This window comes from Penaeus japonicus, unplaced genomic scaffold (assembly GCF_977035675.1).
Source record: "Penaeus japonicus unplaced genomic scaffold, GWHDUDI00000001_assembly GWHDUDI00000017, whole genome shotgun sequence".
NCBI lineage: Eukaryota > Metazoa > Arthropoda > Malacostraca > Decapoda > Penaeidae > Penaeus > Penaeus japonicus.
In genome coordinates this window covers 26,988,515-27,003,514 of record NW_028234419.1, presented here as the reverse complement: position 1 = coordinate 27,003,514, position 15,000 = coordinate 26,988,515, and the positions used below count along the sequence as shown (strand labels likewise).

General features: G+C 46.7%; 1 protein-coding gene across 3 annotated transcripts in view; it reads left to right on the top strand.

The window, feature by feature from the left end:
* The window catches only part of mask (multiple ankyrin repeats single KH domain), a 36,806-nt gene that overhangs the window by 20,809 nt on the left and 997 nt on the right, over positions 1-15,000 (top strand). For 2 of the 3 annotated variants that reach the window (XM_043034133.2, XM_086546220.1), the window contains exons 3-18: positions 1,917-2,305; positions 3,123-3,323; positions 3,739-3,837; positions 4,037-4,261; positions 4,406-4,595; positions 4,803-4,977; positions 5,233-5,359; positions 5,576-5,791; positions 5,920-6,199; positions 6,484-6,692; positions 6,841-9,096; positions 9,244-9,505; positions 9,654-10,174; positions 10,360-10,535; positions 10,939-14,587; positions 14,807-15,000. The exon at positions 14,807-15,000 is cut by the window's right edge and continues 997 nt beyond it. In XM_043034133.2, coding sequence (XP_042890067.2) covers positions 1,917-2,305; positions 3,123-3,323; positions 3,739-3,837; positions 4,037-4,261; positions 4,406-4,595; positions 4,803-4,977; positions 5,233-5,359; positions 5,576-5,791; positions 5,920-6,199; positions 6,484-6,692; positions 6,841-9,096; positions 9,244-9,505; positions 9,654-10,174; positions 10,360-10,535; positions 10,939-14,587; positions 14,807-14,842 — 9,011 coding nt within the window. In that variant the 3' untranslated portion in view covers positions 14,843-15,000. The remainder of the gene's footprint in view (positions 1-1,916; positions 2,306-3,122; positions 3,324-3,738; positions 3,838-4,036; positions 4,262-4,405; positions 4,596-4,802; positions 4,978-5,232; positions 5,360-5,575; positions 5,792-5,919; positions 6,200-6,483; positions 6,693-6,840; positions 9,097-9,243; positions 9,506-9,653; positions 10,175-10,359; positions 10,536-10,938; positions 14,588-14,806) is intronic. The other variant, XM_043034134.2, reaches the window with a different exon arrangement.

The following is a 15,000-nucleotide window of genomic DNA, read 5'->3' as shown; positions in this document are numbered from 1 at the left end:
ATGTTTCTGACCATGGTGTTAATATGTTATGTCCTTTTTGCTTGTATTATTGACCCCCTAATGGGCTACAGCATTGATAGAGAAGATAGCAATAGCCTCTAAATAGATTATAAATGTTCCTGCTTGCTTCTCTTCTGTGCATTAAGAAGGCAGGAATCACATATAGGCACAAATTTGATAGTACAAATTCAGATATTGGTGTGCAGTTCCACCCATACTAAGGTACTCTATGGTATATCTGTGGGTATGGAGGAGAACATTATCAGGGCAAAAGAGGATGCTCATTCAGACCCTGATTTTACAGATTTATTCCTTTTAGATTCCATTCCAGTTAGTGCGAGTACTATAATGATGCAAGCTGGCTCTCTCTCTCTCTTTTCCCACTTGTGTCATTTATTTTAGATAGGTAGGCAAGCTCAAATAAGGCTAGGTCTTCTCTTCCATTCGTCCATCTTCATTAACCCGGTGGCACAATATAAAAGTTGGAAGTGCGGGGACAACATTTTTGGCCTCCTATAGCCAATGGTTGTTTTTCAATAGAAGTGTTAAAAGAGCAAGTGGTCAGGTCATCATTCCATTGAACCCTAACCTCTGCTTGTGCTGTATACATAGAAGTGCATTTGCAGCCAGATGTCTTGTCCTGATCTAACAGCACAATACAAGGAACTGTTTAATGAAATTAATACATAATGACTACAATTGTGGCTGACTGAGCCTGCGAAAATACAAGTCTGTAGGCCTGCAGATAAGTTGTAGTAACTTTCCATGGCCCTACATATTTGTGCGATATAGAGAATTGGCTTAAATTGAATTTTTCTTGAAAGTGAATGGCATGGTGTCACAGAACCCTAAGAAACACAGGTTTAGAATCACTGCTGTAGCTCAAATGCTAACACCATTGGAGCCACAAGACCAAACTTATATTGTGCACAGAACAGAGAGTAGCCACCATTATCATGGCATATATAGGTACCATCTATCATCATTAGGTTAATTCCACTTACTTTAGCAAATAGTTCGGAGGTCTAGTATACACACCTGATAGAAGGCTTCGTCAAGTAGAGTAAATAGATACTTGCATGTCTGTGTCATTATATGATTGATATTTTATATTTTCCTGTGTCACTATTTCATGAAAAATTATTATTATTATTTATATTTTGGTAATAAAAAAATTAACCAATTAAATTTATTTTTCTTATTTCTACTTGTCTCTTTGTTCTTGTTCCCCCCTCCCTCTTTCTCTCTCTCTCCCTCTTTCTCTCTCTTTCTCTCTCCCTCTCCCTCTTTCTCTCTCCCTCTCCCTCTTTCTCTCTCCCTCTCCCTCTTTCTCTCTCCCTCTCCCTCTCCCTCCCTCTCCCTCTCCCTCTCCCTCTCCCTCTCCCTCCCTCTCTCTCTCCCTCCCTCTCTCTCTCCCTCTCTCTCTCTCTCTCTCTCTCTCTCTCTCTCTCTCTCTCTCTCTCTCTTTTTCTCTCTCTCTCTCCTTCTCTTTCTCTTTCTGTCTTTCTTTCTTTCTTTCTCTTTTGCTCTCTCTCCCTTTTCTTCCCTTCCCTTCCCTTCCCTTCCTTTCCCTGTCTCTCTCTCTGTCCTTTTGTATATAAATAACTTCAGAAATAATAGAATTTGATTTCAAGAACGTTAGGGTTTTCAGGAACAAATTTCATATCCCTATTTTGTTTTGAATTAGACATAGCAGTTCATGACATATTATATTATTTGTGCATACTCACTGAGGATATATACCCATTAACTTGTCTTGTGTTCAAAGTGTATAATTGCAAATCAATCAAGATACATAATGTAACTTTCAGAATAGGTAACAGGTATTTGATTAAAGCATAGACAGTTTATTTTTTAAGTTAAGAGACGAAAACCAGCAGCAATTTTGAGTTACTAATGCGGATCACTGTATGTAGTTTCATCGTCCTCAGACCCGGAAGTGTTGCGTCGACTTACCTCCAGCGTGTCTTGTGCCCTGGACGAAGCTGCGGCCGCCTTAACGCGCATGCGCTCAGAGACGGTCGGAGGAGCAGCAGCAGCGGCGGCGGCGGCAGCGGCAGCAGCGGCAGCAGCTGCCACAGTGGGAGGGAGTAGCAGTAGCAGTAGCAGCAGCAGTAGCAGCAGTAGTAGCAGTAGCAGCACCCCGGGGGACGGACAACGGACCTTGGTGGAGGCTTGCACGGACGGGGACGTGCCCACCGTGCGGAGGCTGCTAGACGAAGGCCGGTCTGTCCACGAGACTACTGAAGAAGGAGAGAGCTTGCTGTCTCTTGCCTGCTCTGCTGGTTACTACGAATTAGCTCAAGTGAGTGAGGCGAGTTTCTCTGGCAGAGCCCAGGGTTGGGGGTGGGGGGGGGCTTGTCGGTCCCATTTTATGAGAATGAATAGGTCACTTCTTGAGGAGTGGTGTTTCCTACAGGATATTAGTGGCCATTGTTACTGTGGGGATTGAATTGGATAATTTTTTTCTATTTTTTTTTTTTTTTTTATGTAATCCTTCTCTCAATAACTGTCACAGTCACTATGTGAGCAAAAGCATTCTATATAATCACACATTTGACTTTTGTTTATATATCTGGGTTTTCTGCCATTTGTTTACTAATTTGTATATATGTAAAACTTAAAAGAAATATACCTCATAGGGCATGTCACCTTGGGTATTTGTCAGGAGTGAGTGTACTTGCCCTGGAGTAAGGTAAGGCACAATTCACATCATTGGTTGCAGATATGTGTTATTTTTGGTGTTTGTTTTTCAGTTTTACTGGTTTAAGGACTAGAAATTGGGAGACATTAAAGAATTTATTCTGTTGATTCTTCAGTCTGCTAGAGCTTGATTGCAATTTATATTTTTTATTATTGGCTGATTAATCATTGAACAAAGAGTGTGGTAGTTTACAAAGAATCTATATTCAATAAAGGTCAAATACTTTTAGATATTAGAGATAAAAGTATAATTTAGATAGATGTTCAAGTAAAATTTAATCTCTTTTTTTATCTCCATTGGTCATATACTTTTATGCTTGAATTCTCTTAATTTTGTGAGAATTGAGATGCTAGGGAACATAGTTCTACAGGCATATCAGAGTCAGTACCTCTCTGTAATACACACTTTCTGTTATCAGGTACTCCTTGCCATGCGTGCCAACGTAGAAGACAGAGGCATCAAAGGGGACTGCACACCTCTGATGGAAGGGGCTTCTGCAGGACATGTAGAAATAGTCAAGTTATTAATTGCACATAATGCTGACGTTAATGCCCAGTCCTCCTCAGGCAACACTCCCCTTATGTATGCCTGTGCGGGTGGGCACACTGACGTAGTCAAGGTGAGCGGAGATACACTTCCTTTAGCCTTACCAGTGGATTTTGTTAAGTAAAAGAATATTAAATATTGTGTAATTTGCGTTCATTTTGACCCTTCTGGGGCTGACCACATCTTCAGATGTTCAGCCTAGGTTGGGCATCTTATGAGGAATGTGTGTTTTCTATGATTTTCTAGATTTTTGTTTGGTTTATTAGCAAAGTGATATTAATAGCACTTGGTATGATGCCCTGTTTACACAAATGAAGAAATAATTTGCTTGTAATTTCAACAATAACATAAAATTTGTATGCCAATGATCCAACTCCATGAAACATGATTATGGAGAGGTCAAAATAGACTTCATTTTATAGGTGGTTGATCTCAGTTATCTAACTAATATAATACCCATGTAATCTACAAATATGATATACTTACAGGTCCTCCTCCAGCATGGTGCCAATGTTGAAGACCATAATGAGAATGGCCACACTCCTTTGATGGAGGCAGCATCAGCTGGCCATGTGGAGGTTGCCAAGGTATGGTTGCTATTTCATTTTAATTGTTGTTTCAAGCATGATTTCTGTCATTCATTATTTTTCTTCTCTTATTCTTACAATTTTCATATTTTTGTAGCTTTTCAAGAATTTAAAGAATATAAACCTATTCATACAGTGGATTTGACTTGCATGTGTACACAAAAACTGTTTTGACTTACTCTTTGCATCCTCACTTCAGATCTTACTGGAACAAGGTGCAGGAATCAACACCCACAGTAATGAGTTTAAGGAATCAGCGTTGACATTGGCGTGTTATAAAGGACACCTGGAGATGGTGAAATTCCTTCTGGATGCTGGAGCAGACCAAGAACACAAAACTGATGAGATGCACACAGCATTGATGGAGGCCAGTATGGATGGCCACGTGGAAGTGGCGCGACTGCTGCTCGACTCTGGTGCACAGGTGTGTAGGCAGAATACTCCTTTAGTGTGAACCTCAGTAAATGGTTCTCCTTTAGATTGTGGTCATGAGGGTCCTTACATGTTCATGCCAAAGGCTTGTTCTCACTTTGCATTCCCTTACACTCTCCCCCCTTTCCTCCTTCAGGTGAATATGCCTGCGGACAGTTTCGAGTCCCCCCTGACCCTGGCTGCATGTGGTGGCCACACTGACCTAGCGTTGCTGCTCCTCGAACGTGGAGCCAACATTGAGGAAGTCAATGATGAGGGATACACCCCTCTCATGGAAGCTGCCAGGGAAGGTCATGAAGAAATGGTCACACTTCTCCTGGCTCATGGTAGGTCTTCTGTCTTTTGTTGTTGTTATCCTTTTACACCTTTTATTATTGATGTGACATAACTTAATAAAGCATTTGTGTGTTTGAATGAGTTACTTAATCAGTCAAGCTCTTACATTGTAAAGTGTATATTTAAGAATTAGAGTTTTTTACAATTCAAAGTAAACTATCAGACTATTGACAATAAGCTTTGGAATTCCTCCACAGGGGCGGACATCAATGCGCAGACGGAAGAAACGCAGGAAACCGCCTTGACGCTGGCTTGCTGCGGGGGATTCCGAGACGTGGCCGACCTCCTTATCAAGGCCGGAGCTGACCTTGAGTTGGGAGCGTCCACGCCACTGATGGAGGCGGCGCAGGAAGGACACAGAGAACTAGTGGAGTGAGTATTTGGTTGGGCTATGGGAGAAGGAGGGAGGGTGGGTGGGTGGGTGGGATAGGGACCAATCTTTCTGTGTTTTATTGGTGGATGATGTTGAGTGTTGATTTCAGAGAAAACTATCTTGTGTTATGATCAGTTAGATAAATTTATATGTTTGATTCTTTATCCTATGAATATATGATTGTTTCAATTCTTTTTGCCATGGATATGTTATTGTTTCAATTTTTTTTATAATAATATCTTCTTTCTTTCTAGATACCTAATTGATGCTGGTGCAAATGTCAATGCTCAGACCTCAACGGGAGACACTGCTCTGACCTATGCTTGTGAGAATGGGCACACTGACGTCGCTGACCTGCTGTTGCAAGCTGGGGCCAACCTGGTAAGATCTTATTCTATTTATATCTTATTTTGTTTGTTAACTTGTTGATTTATTTTTTGTTTTATTTTATTTTCATCAGAATGGAAATGAACACAATACAATTATTATTTTTATTATTATTTGATATACAAGCCTATGCAGATTATTTGACCATAAGCCATCCAGAGATTCTGCGTGAGCCCTTAAAACTCAAGAGACAATTCCCAACCTCCACAGGAGCACGAGAGCGAAGGTGGCCGCACGCCCCTGATGAAAGCATGCCGAGCGGGCCACCTGTGCACGGTTCAGTTCCTCATCGTGAAGGGTGGAGACGTGAACAAGACCACCACCAACAACGACCATACGCCGCTCTCCCTTGCTTGCGCCGGTGGTCACGTTCCGGTGGTCGAGTTGTTGCTGGTCCATGGGGCCGACCCTCACCACAAGCTCAAGGTACTTTAGTATTCACTTTTTTGTTAGCATTCCTTATGTTGATACATAGTTTTTGATATTTAGTAAGTAAGAATTAAACCTGTGATTGTTAAATGCTGGTAGCTCATTAATCACCTCCGCCCTTGCAGGATAACTCTACCATGCTCATGGAGGCGAGCCGAGGGGGCCACACCAAGGTGGTACAGTTGCTCATAGATTTTCCTAGTTCCATCTCACACCTCCTCCCTGTGGTTGCCCCGCCGCACCCTAATGTGACGGGGACAAGCGCGGGCGGCACGGGGGAGCTGGCAGCCGGAGCGCTGCTGGAGGGCGAGTCACACCACCTCTCCGTGGGGCTGATGGTGCCAGGCGGAGACACTCAGGCACCTCTTGTCATCGCTGCTAATCAACCTGTGTTTAATGAACTTGGTGAGTGTCTGGTTTATGGAAGGACCTGAATAAGAATAATCTTCATTTTGTTGAAAATTGTGAAAAATGTGTAATCTAAACATGTGAAAATATCTCTGTACATTAGATTAGTAGATTAGACTTTTACCTTTTTTCTTCTCTCTTCTCTCTTGCCTCTTTATTTTTTCTCTCTCCATTTCAGGAACATGTAAGCAGATTCTTTATTTATTTATTTATTTTTTTCTCTCTCTCTCCTTTACCCCTTTATGATCACTTAGACAGTACATCTTTTCTACCCATTATAGATCGGCTGGGCGAGGGAGGCTTGGCGACTAGCTCTGCTCCAGCCACTAGCACCCAGGCGTCCTCTGCAGCCAAGGCCAGCCGTAGCAAGACCATCCGCAAGCCTGCCACCACATCCTTGTTACCCACCACCATGACCCCAGGTCTTGCACCGCCTAATGCTGCTGTCGCCAGTGACAAGAGCAGCTCTCCCTCAGAGGGAGGAACGGCGGTGAGTCTTCACATGTGTTTTTATATAAGTGTTTTTGCACATCATTGTCTCTCTTCAGTGAAGGTAATGAGATATACTTTTTTTCTTCTTTCTTTATGATGTACAGAAGATAATATATTTTTAATGGTAATTCTCTCCATGATTCCAGGCAAAGAACTCATCTAGCAGTAATGTAAACAACAGTGATTATGTCCTGCTAACCCCAGCCTCTCCAACTTCCCCACCACCTGGTAACCAAGAGGAGGCTATTGCCAAGTTACGGCCAAGTGATCGACTAGACCAGTATGTAAACAGCATTGTTACGAAGGCTGAGCAGCCTCACCAAAATAGAGAAGAACAGATTCTACAGAAGCAACAAATTCTGGAAGAGCTGCAAAGGGTAGAAAGAGAACTCCAAGGCAAGGTGATCCCCTACAGTGGCAGCTACGACCCCTCCCGGAGCAGCAGCAGCAGCACGGGGACCAGCACATGCAACAGCAGTTCTGTCATTGGCACTGTCTGTAGTAATGGAACATCTATCACAACCCTTACCAGCAGCAGCACCAACAATATCAGCACTAGTGCCATCAGCACTGGAAACACTTCATTGGCGGCACCTCTTGTCTACCCTCCGGCATCCCTTCACACCCACGTACCCATTGCTACTCATACTGTAGAAACTCAAACTGGTTTTCTTCCTGGCACAGGATGGGCAGGCTTACCTCCTGGCGTTGTCATGTCAGAATTACCTCCTGTTGTATCCCTTTATAGTGGCGGGGCAACCTCTGCTGCACAGTTACCTATCTCTCTCCCAGCGGAGGGAGCACAAGTACCCTCCTCAATATTCCCTGGGGGAACCTGTGCTCAGGAGACTGCAGGATATCCTGCTTCCTCTGCTTACCACACACCGGCCTCACCTCCATCCTTGCCTACCCACAGTGTTTCCTCCTCTGGACCAGCTACTGGAAATGTCCCTGTATCAGAAAGACCTAAAATGATACCATCAAAGAAAGCAGACAAGAAGAAGCTGCAATTACAACAGCAGAAACATCAGCAAGCTTCCCAACAGCAACAGCATTCTCAGCAGCAGATGATTGCCCAGCGCAATCAAGCTGTCCAGCAATTACAGCTCCAACAGGTGCAGCTAAACCATGGGGTTGAAGGTGCATACAGTTGTCCAGGTAGTGGATTAAGTACCCAATCATTGCTTGTTCCTGGTGGCACAGTGACCTCTCTACCTCCTCCTCCTCCTCCAGGTGTACTACACCCTACAAGTGGAACTACACAAAGCCTTCCACCTCCTCCTCCTCCCCTCCCTCCTCCAATGCTTGTTGAGCCTTCACATGACCAAGGCTGTCAGAATAAGAACAAGGTGGAGAGCACGCAGACAAGAGGCAAAAAAGACAAGAAAAGGAGTGTTCCTTCTGAGTGTGACTGCCCAGGGGTGTTATCCAATGAAGAGTTGGCCAGCAGTGGTGCTGGACTGGGAAAGTCAGAGAACGATTGTACTGGGCGAGATGCCAGTAGTGGAGCAGAAGTTGTACCTCTGACTCCTTTGGGCACACCACTGCACCTGTCAACGGGACTGGGGCCGGCACCGGGCACAGGACTGCAGTTTGTTCCATCTACTCTTGTATCCTCTCCTCACTTGCAGTTTGCACCTTTCCAAGTAGGCACAGGATCTGTGCCTTTGCAGTATAACCACTTGTCTACCCTGGGGGTGGGGCAGGCAGTGGGAAACCAACCAGTCACCAGCCAAACTGCTGCAGCAGTGGCTGCACAGCAATTGCAAGTAATAGGTTCCTCGGGAGTTTCAACCAGCAGCAGTAGTATTACTAACACTAGTGGAGGACCTGCAGGGGCAGCAGTTCCTCATTCAAGCAAATCCCAGGTAAAGAAAATCTTATTACACTCACCACAACTGGGAGTGCCTGCAGGAGATTCCGGAGGTCAGCAGCGGGGGCCGCCTCTGGGACCTCTCCTACATGGCAGTCCTACAACACTACCAACAGGACAACAGGTTGCACAGCCTCCTTCAGTCAGTCAACCTTCCACCAAGAAGAGCAAGAAACAAGTACGAGTCACTGGGAGCAAGCAAGAGCGCGAAGGCCACTTCAGCCTTCCCGATGTCAGCAGCACAGCCTCCTCCCAAGATGCTGCCACGCACCACCAGCCAGTCACTGCGGGCATACCTCTGGACCCGGGAGCACAGGGTGTGGTGTATGCCAACACACACACCATGGCGCACTTCCCAGCCACCATGGCACCCCCCTCTGGGACTCTGCCACTCTCCAGTGGGACCGTCAATAGCTTTGGCCAGGGGCTGCATCCCAATGAGTCGGGGTTGATGGTGGCCACGCCAGCTGCGCCCGCCAAGATACTCAATGACCAATTGTCAGAGATGATTACAGCACCTTCCCCTCAGGTAAAATTTTCTTGTTTATTTGATATCCATTTTTAAAAAGAACTATTCCCCATTATTTGACAACTTTGATGTAAAGGATATGACAATTTCTTGTTAGTGATATCACCATTGTGTATGAAGAGTTAACATGAACTTTTTTTCTTCCAGGTTGGTGGTGGTCAGTTGGGTGTTGGAGGAGTGCCTGTGTCAGTGGGAGTGCCCTACATGAGTGGGGATGGTAGTGTGCCATACACTGGCCCAGCAGGCATTGGGCCAGGTGGGGTATGTCATTATCCAGCACCAATACCACCTCACCTGGTAGATGTTGATATTGAAACAGATTCCAATCATGATACAGCACTCACCCTGGCTTGTGCAGGAGGACACGAGGAGCTCGTGCAGCTTCTCCTCAACCGCGGAGCTAACATTGGTATGTATCCTCCTCAGCCATTTTAAAATTTGTTTTTTCTTCATAAAGGACAAGTGATGATTTTGCTTATAAACAAATCAAGAAAATTGTGTGATAACATTATAGAAGGTTTGATGTAGATTTTTAATGACGTATACTTCTCCCACAGAGCACAGAGATAAGAAGGGCTTCACGCCGCTTATCCTAGCAGCTACTGCAGGTCATGCAAAGGTAGTAGAGACCTTATTGAATGCTGGTGCTCACATAGAAGCACAGTCGGAGCGCACCAAGGACACCCCTCTCTCCTTGGCTTGTTCTGGAGGCAGATATGAAGTTGTAGAAATCCTTTTACAGCGAGGTGCTAACAAGGAGCATCGAAATGTATCTGACTATACACCTCTCTCCCTTGCTGCATCCGGTGGCTTTGTCAATATCATCAAGCTTTTGCTGGACAATGGTGCGGAAATCAACTCTCGCACAGGATCGAAGCTCGGCATCTCTCCTCTCATGCTTGCGGCCATGAATGGCCATGCAACTGCGGTGAAGCTTTTACTAGACATGGGCTCGGATATCAATGCTCAAATCGAGACCAACCGCAACACCGCATTGACACTGGCATGCTTCCAGGGAAGACATGAAGTTGTCTCCCTCCTCTTAGATCGCAAGGCTAATGTTGAACACCGTGCCAAGGTAAGAATGGTTTCTTTTGAAATTAATTCTCCACAAGTGAAGTTATACCATTTTGCCACTAATATCAATAGGGTAGAAATGATATACCAGAATGTCATTCATTGTTAGGTGGCACATTTTTTTTTTTTTTTTCTTCGTCCTTTCAAACAGAAGACCTAATCTGATATTAATTTTCTTCATCATAGACTGGACTTACACCTCTAATGGAAGCTGCAAGTGGTGGCTATGTTGAAGTGGGCAGAGTCCTCCTGGACAAAGGTGCGGACGTCAATGCCCCACCTGTTCCATCCTCAAAAGACACTGCACTTACCATTGCAGCGGATAAGGGCCATTATAAATTCGTAGAGCTTCTTATCCAAAGGTAAATGATCGTGTGTGGTTTTTGTCATTGTTATTTTTCTTTGTCTTTATTCACAATCAATGAAACATACATTTATCGTGTTTTAATATTTAGTTTAAGTTCATCTGAGGAATTAGATTTTATTTTTAGTGTAATGATTGATAGAAAGGGTATTTCATATGAGGAACGTAATTTACAATTCATTCATATTGCCTGAAAATGAATTTGTGTCCATTAAATTGTAGGTTGATCAGTTTTATTTTGATTGATTCATTTATTTAAACCTCCAGTGTTAAAAAATGTTGAAATCATTGAAATAAAATTTGGAATATAATGTGTTCAAAGATTACCATACTCCCCCCCCCCCCTCCCTTCTTGCAGATCACTTGTTTATATAACTAACTGGGATGTTTCATATTTACAGAGGTGCTCAAGTGGAAGTCAAGAACAAGAAGGGCAACTCCCCTCTGTGGCTAGCGGCCAATGGGGGACACCTGGAAGTGGTTCAGCTCCTAAACAGTGCCACAGCAGACATTGAGTCCGAAGACAACAGGAAGGTCTCCTGTCTCATGGCTGCATTTAAGAGAGGGCATTACAAGGTTGTCAAGTACATGGTACGAAACGTGACCCAGTTTCCTTCCGACCTTGAGTTGCAGCGGTACATCACTACCATAGCAGACAAAGAGCTGATGACCAAGTGCACCAATTGCATGGAGGTGATCCGTGCAGCCAAAGAAAAGCAAGCTTTAGAGGCTAATAAGAATGCCTCCATCTTACTGGAGGAATTAGAAAAGGAACGGAACAAAGAGGAATCCAAGAAGGCGGCGGCCAGTCGACGGCGACTCAAGAAAAAGGCCAAGAAGTATGAGAGAAGGGTCGAGAAACGCCGCACGGACTACCCGAAAGGTAGCGACAGCGGGGACAACTACGATGGCGAGGACGAGAATGAAAACGTCATCAATGAGGACCAGGAGATCAAGCAGCAACAAACAAAGAAGGAGAAAAATGAGACCAACAACCTCCAGAGAGTGGAGCAGGTTGTGCCGGAGGAGAAGGACGGTGACAGTGGCATCGACTCCAACAGCCAGACCAGTGCGACCTCAGAGACCAAAGTCACGGAGGATAAGGAGAAGACTGGGAAGAAGAGCAAGAAGAAAAAGAAGGAGAGCAAGGAAGTCTCCAACACACACCAAAAGCAGAACTCAACATCCCCTCCAGTCCCAGTCAGCGAAACCATTGAAATGAAGAAAAGCGCCATGAATAGTACCATTGCTGGGTCTACAACTTTGCAGCAGTTGCAACAGCAGCAGCAGCAGCTTTCTAGTGCCTCATCCACCATCGCGTCAAAGAGCAAGAAGAAGAAGGAAGAGGAAAATAAAGCCAATGAGACGATGAATGAGCTCGACATCTTCCATTTAGAGAGCCTCAAACTTGTGAACAACAAGAAGGTCACCCACGACTCATCCCGCGTAAATGCCTTAGACACGTTTGGAGAGGTGGACCACTACGTTACTCCCATCCCAGGCCTCGTGGGAAGTTCTTCTACCACGCTCAGTGCACCCTCCCTCAGCCCCAACACCAAGACTGCTCCAGGGCTTGGAACTAGTCCCAAGAAGGGCAGCAGAAGAGAGGACGGCTGGAAGGAAGTGAGCCGCAAGGCCAAGAAAGTGTCTGTCCCCAACAGCGCCATCAGTCGAGTCATAGGCCGAGGAGGGTGCAATATTAACACCATCCGAGAAGTGTCTGGAGCTCACATTGAGGTTGAAAAGCAAGGCAAGAGCCAAGGAGACAGAATGATCAGCATCAAGGGCTCAACGGAAGCTACACGCCAAGCACAGAACCTCATTTCTGCCTTGGTCAAGGATCCTGATAAGGATCTTTCAGAATTGTTGCCAAAATCTGTTGCCAAGGTTGCTCCTAAACCCTCCAAGAATAGTGCTGAGTCTGTATTATCCCAGGCTCCCAGTAGCAAAGCTCTAAGACCTGCCAGTACTATTGGAATTAGCATGGCTACAGTCACTTCTTCTACTACTAGTGTCACCGTAGCCAAGTGTGGAGCCACCACAACCACAGCCTGGTCAAGTGCCGTCTCATCCCCGAAAAGAACCCCGGCACAGGTGAGACCTGTGTCCACTATTGGGCCACTCAACTGTGCGGTCCCCAAGAGTCCTGCTGTTCGGCAGTTGTTCCCAGGTGAGAAGAAATCAGTGCCTACCACTAGTGCTAATAAAGTCCCCAATACCAACAACTCTGCAATTGTAGCAATGACTTCGGAGGTCACCCAGATGTTTGCCACCAAGTTAGCTGATGCCAAAGGCTCAGGAAAGAGTGCCACACCACCGCTTGTAGGATCTCCCAATCCCTCACAAGCGCATCAGGGATTAGCTAATAATGCCACCAACTCCTCGGAAGGTATTGTGTCCGAGGAGAAGGGTCTACCAGAAACTAACAATAATGGTATGGTAGGACAGCAATATTCCATCTTCAATAATCGCCTTAGCCAAGTAACACATGAGGCTATGTGGGGCGCCAAGGAGAAGCAAGTGAACTTCGCCTCCGTCGCTGCATCCGGCCTTCCGAACGGGAACAAACATCAGAACCAGCTGAACCAGCAGCATCTGAGCAACGGGCCAGTGAGCAGCTACTTGGATCAGATTGAGCAGCCTCCGGTGGTGGATGCCAGCCGTGCTCCCGGGTACCGAGGGACAACCTCCACCATTACAGCCAGTAGTCACAGCCACGTGACGGCCGTGGCTAGCGGTAGTCCGCCAGGAAGCATCCCCGTGCCCATGCCTTTGTCTGGATCCCACCAGCCGCTCACCACAAGTATGGCTCGCAGTGCCCCAGGGACCCCCGTGGCCTCCCCGTCCATGAGGCCCATCGCACCCCCTGCCACACGCCAGACCTCCACGCCACCCCCCATCCCCCGCTCCTCACTGGACATGGGAGGGACTGGCTCCTTCAGCATCCTGGCTGGCCCTTCGCGCACGCCCCCGCCCATGTTGTCGTCGATGGTGCGGATTCCATCGATGCCGTCTGCATCCCTTGGGCCTGGTGCTCCGCTCTCCAACCGCGGCCACCTGTCGCACTCAGGGATGAACATGATGCAGCAAGGTTACTCCGGTGCTTCAATGGCTAGCCTGGCACCTGGCGGCCCTGTATCCTCCATCCCCCGTGGCCCTGTGCCACCTCCTGACCACAATGATTTAGTTAATTTGGCCCCAGGGCAGCCTTACCGCAAGCCACCACCTCCTCTCGAGATCATTGGCCCCTTCCACCAGCAGAAGGTGCAGCAGCAGTTTTCATCTTTGGCTCAACTGACAGGCATGATAAACGGGCCGAGGTTCACCACACCCCAGACCAACACCCACCCTGTCTTCACCAACAACATCCTGGCACCCATCTCTGCTGCCCCCCAGATACAGAGCAACCTCAACCCCAATGCGCCGGACTTTACCAGCAGATCAGGAACATTTGTGCCTCCCACTTTCCCGCCCCGCACCCAGTTAGCTGCCTTCCAGAACGGGGCTCCGACCGTCACGCCCTCAATCGGCTCAGGCTTCAGTGCCATGAACCAGTTCCCAGGTGGTCTGGACGCGAACCTGTCTCTCTCGGGCGGGTTCGGCGAGGTGATTAGTGGGCTCCTGCCACGTAACCCGCCACCCATTGCTCCCATACCAACCACCATGGCAGCTAACAACACGTACAGAAACAGCGGCGCCTCGCAGGACAGCTCTCCCCCACTCAACTCGCCCCATTCCTCCAACCCTGCCTCGCCCACCCAGAGTGCAGCAGCGGCCACCACGGGAGGAATGGCTCAGCAACCGGAGGAGCGCCCGTCAAAGTTGCAACCTATTGGCACCGAGCGCGCCCAGCGAGCTCAGAAGAGGTCGGAGCACGGAAGCGTGGTCGGAGGAGTGGGCGGAGGATTCGGGGTTGTGGGCTCCGACATGTGGCCCATGCATTTGCCCGAAATGCTGGCTCCGCCGCCCCTGGAACATAATCTACCGGCCAACCCCTACTACGGCGATTTGGATATGGCACAGTATGGACACGGACATGGGCATGGTCAGGTAGGTCCCCGAGAATGGAAGGCGTTATATTGAACAATCTTTTCTTACGGGTTATATTGACTTATTTTTATCCCAGGCAACTTTTTAATCGGTTGCCAAAGTCTTTATTATTGACAGCCCTTTCTCTTTATTGATTTTTTTTTTCATTGGGAAAGAAGAGAGTAGTAATTATCATTTAACCAGGATTTACGAAGTAAATAACTTGTATATATCTTACAGCTGTGGAATTGGGGAGACATGAACCAACAAATGTAAGGAGATTGAAGCGAGAGAAGCAGCAGTAACTGAAAAAAGCATTGTCAAGAGCAAGGAAAGTTGCTTGCAGAGACCAGACACAGAATCGTCTGGCAACATGTGGAGCAGTCGCAGTGTTGGCAGCAGCAGCAGCAGCAGCAGCGGGCTGCCCCTCATAG